This window comes from Epinephelus moara, unplaced genomic scaffold (assembly GCF_006386435.1).
Source record: "Epinephelus moara isolate mb unplaced genomic scaffold, YSFRI_EMoa_1.0 scaffold1049, whole genome shotgun sequence".
Lineage (NCBI taxonomy): Eukaryota > Metazoa > Chordata > Actinopteri > Perciformes > Serranidae > Epinephelus > Epinephelus moara.
Window position 1 is genome coordinate 3,691 of NW_026078498.1, and position 3,310 is coordinate 7,000.

The 3,310-nt window shown below is 40.5% G+C and overlaps 1 protein-coding gene across 1 annotated transcript; it reads left to right on the forward strand.

Annotated features, from left to right (window-relative positions):
• Positions 1–1,619: 1,619 nt before the first annotated feature.
• Positions 1,620–3,043, forward strand: LOC126386925 ((3R)-3-hydroxyacyl-CoA dehydrogenase-like; the record flags this gene model as incomplete). Its single annotated transcript, XM_050039497.1, has 3 exons — positions 1,620–1,906; positions 2,571–2,773; positions 2,927–3,043. Coding segments are annotated over exons 1-3 (366 nt in total), but the record flags the coding sequence as incomplete, so codon positions are not given.
• Between the last annotated feature and the right edge of the window lie 267 nt (positions 3,044–3,310).

Below are 3,310 nucleotides of genomic sequence, written 5' to 3' on the forward strand. Positions count from 1 at the left end.
AAGACTTTCCTCTTTGATAAAGCTTATAGTTAGGGCTGGCTCAGGCTTGCCTTGTACCAGCCCCTAGTTAGGCTGACTTAGGCCTAGTCTGCCGGGGGACCTCCCTATAATACACCGGGCGCCTTCTCTCTCTCTCTCTCTCTCTCTCTCTCTCTCTCATGTCCTGTTACTACATCTTGCTAACTTGGCTGTACTGCATGTCACTAACTCGGCTTCTTCTCCGGAGCCTTTGTGCTCCACTGTCTCGCAGGTTAACTTCTATCACAGCGGTGCCTGCATAGTGTGGCGTGTGTGGTTGTGCTGCTGCCGTGGTCCTGCCAGATGCCTCCTGCTGCTGCTGTTATCATTAGTCATACTTCTACTGTTATTATACACATATGATTATTGTCACATATGTATACTATCAGATATTTATATATACTAACATATTATATTATACCACAATAACCAGAATTATAATTATAATATTATTACTTTCATTAATGTTGTTGTAAGCTACTGTCATTACCGTCTGTTCTGCATCTCTCTCTCTCTCTCTCTCTCTCTCTCTCTCTCTTTCTGTCTCATTGTGTCATACGGATTACTGTTAATTCATCATGTTGATCTGTTCTGTACAACATCTATTGCATGTCTGTCCGTCCTGGAAGAGGGATCCCTCCTCAGTTGCTCTTCCTGAGGTTTCTACCGTTTTTTTCTCCTGTTAAAGTTTTTTTTGGGGGAGTTTTTCCTTATCCGCTGCGAGGGTCATAAGGACAGAGGGGTGTCGTATGCTGTAAAGCCCTGTGAGGCAAATTGTGATTTGTGATATTGGGCTTTATAAATAAAATTGATTGATTGATTGATTGATTGATTGATTGATTGATTGATTATATACTGCCCTCTGGTGGTGACAACGCGGTACTACACCTCTGTGCTAATGTCAAGTCATTATTAAAGTCTGTTGCGTCAAGGTAGACTTAGTTACACAGGAATACTTCCGGTGAGTACTTTCAAAATAAAAACTAACATAGCATATAGTGGCGCATTGTGTCCAACGGAGGGCAGTATTGCTGTCTGTAACCATAAACTGTACCAAGCGTCAAGGCACACATAATAGCATATTAAGACTATTAGAGATGTGCCTTAAATGTGACCTTTTTTGTATTTGTTTCTTTTTCCTTTTCTACTGTTTATTTAACCTGAAGTTCGTGCCAGTTTTGTTTGAATTTTGCACTGTGGTGATTCTTACTCAAATGAGTGAATTGTGCAATTTGTTCAATAGTAAAAAATAAATAAATAAATAAATAAATAAATAAAATAAATACATTAATAACAAATGGTATATTAAGCCCTCTGGTGAGTAAATTCATAGGCCTAAATGTATTTTATATATTGTAGATAAATGCGTTCATTTTTTGGACTAATAGTATGTGGAATCTTAATAATTTTTTTCTATTTATTTTTTCTATTTATGTGTTTTTTAAATTTATATTATTACATATTATTTATACACACATATACTTAAAATCTTTACAGTCTGTTAATATAATCGTGCTGCCCTTTAGTGGCCACAATATGTAAGTACAGCATTACTATCAAGTTAGGCGCAAGAACATAATGATACTTCCGGTAAAGAGTTTCAAAAATAAAACTATTACTGTAGACGTTAGATGCCGCGCTGTGACCGTGGTTTACGAGTGTCACAGCTGTTACAGTTACTAGTAAACTAACTTTTAGGTTTGGCCTTTGTACTTTCTTACGTTAGCGTTAATTCCTAGCCCGCGCGTGTACACCTAACGATAATGTCATGTAAGTTAATGATAACATGAGAGGAAACGAAGCAAGGCTAATCTAGGGCTACCTAAAGGAAAAAGAACCATCATGGCGGCTGCTACAAGGCTCATATCAAGGTTGACACTGGTCACTGGTAAGTTTACATTATACCATTAGTGTCATCATTTAGTGTTTTTAGATAGATAAATGAATACTGAAAAGCGCCCGGGACGTTTGTCTTTGCAGGAGGTTGTCTGTAACGTTTGACAGTTTACAGCTTCCCCTTGAAACCAACTAATGGTGACTAAGAACAGCTGGTTTGTAAATGTTAACTCTTGAGTTACTTTGTTTGGTAAAGTATTATGCTCTTGTACTAACTCAAAATTAGTGAGAGAGCTTATGGATTTAGCTTCAGCAAGTCGGATCTGACCCCTGATCTATGACATTGTAAAAAGTAGTACCATCTGGATCAGGGATGATAAAGAAATGGCCTAATAACAACAGATACAACACAAATACACAAAATACATCTGTATAAATGATAAATGTTGGCTAAATAAAGACTGAAGCAAAGAGATGCAAATGGCTGTTAATTGCACATGGAGGCCTGGACCTCTGGGCTAATCCAGTGGGGGATAAATGTTTCTTAATTGACCTTCCACCTATCAAATATACCCAGAGAGCAACTCCTGGCACACACAGTCTTCCCTCTGAAACCATGAATCCCTCATTAAGTCATGAGAAGAGCTACGTGTTTGGTCAACACATTGTCCTGCTGAGGTGTCACTCTGACTTGTTGCTGCTCTCTCCCCACTCAGGAGGAGGCAGTGGGATTGGACGGGCCGTGTGTCAGCGCCTTGCTTCTGAAGGTGCCTCTGTTGTGGTCGCTGACATCAGCGAGGAGTCGGCAAACGAGACCCTGGGGAGCCTGCCGAGTGACCTCAGAGGACAGACACACATGGCTGCTGTGGTGGATGTGTCATCAAAAGAGAGTGTAAAGAATCTGGTCACAAGTATACAGGTGTGGAATGGATAAAACATTAAAGTCATAATCTGCAACATTTTCTGAGGAATAAATACTCTGACTGTCTTGACTATGTGCCAATATGCTGCAGGGACTGTTGCATGTTTTCTTTTCCACCCTTTTTTCAGTCAACGTCCTCTCCCTCTGCAGACTCACTACTTTCAGCCACCCTCAGTGTGTGTGAACGCAGCAGGCATCACCCAGGACGACTTCTTGCTCAACATGGAGGAGGATCAGTTTGACAAAGTCATCCAGGTCAACCTGAAGGTACACAGCTGTGACACCTGGTGCCATTACCACGAAAGTTAGGTTTGAGATTAGTGAGTTATCCAGCTATCTCTTGGCTAAATTCGGGTTTTATGTTTATCACAACCGGGGTAGATCACCAGAGCCGTGCTTCCACCAAACACATTGAGTATTGTACCCTTAGAACCGTACATAACCCACACGCACATGCACATGCACCTAAACCTTGATCTGTTTTGCATTTCCACCTCAGACAGCACTCTCATATGTAGGTGGGTTTGTTACCAG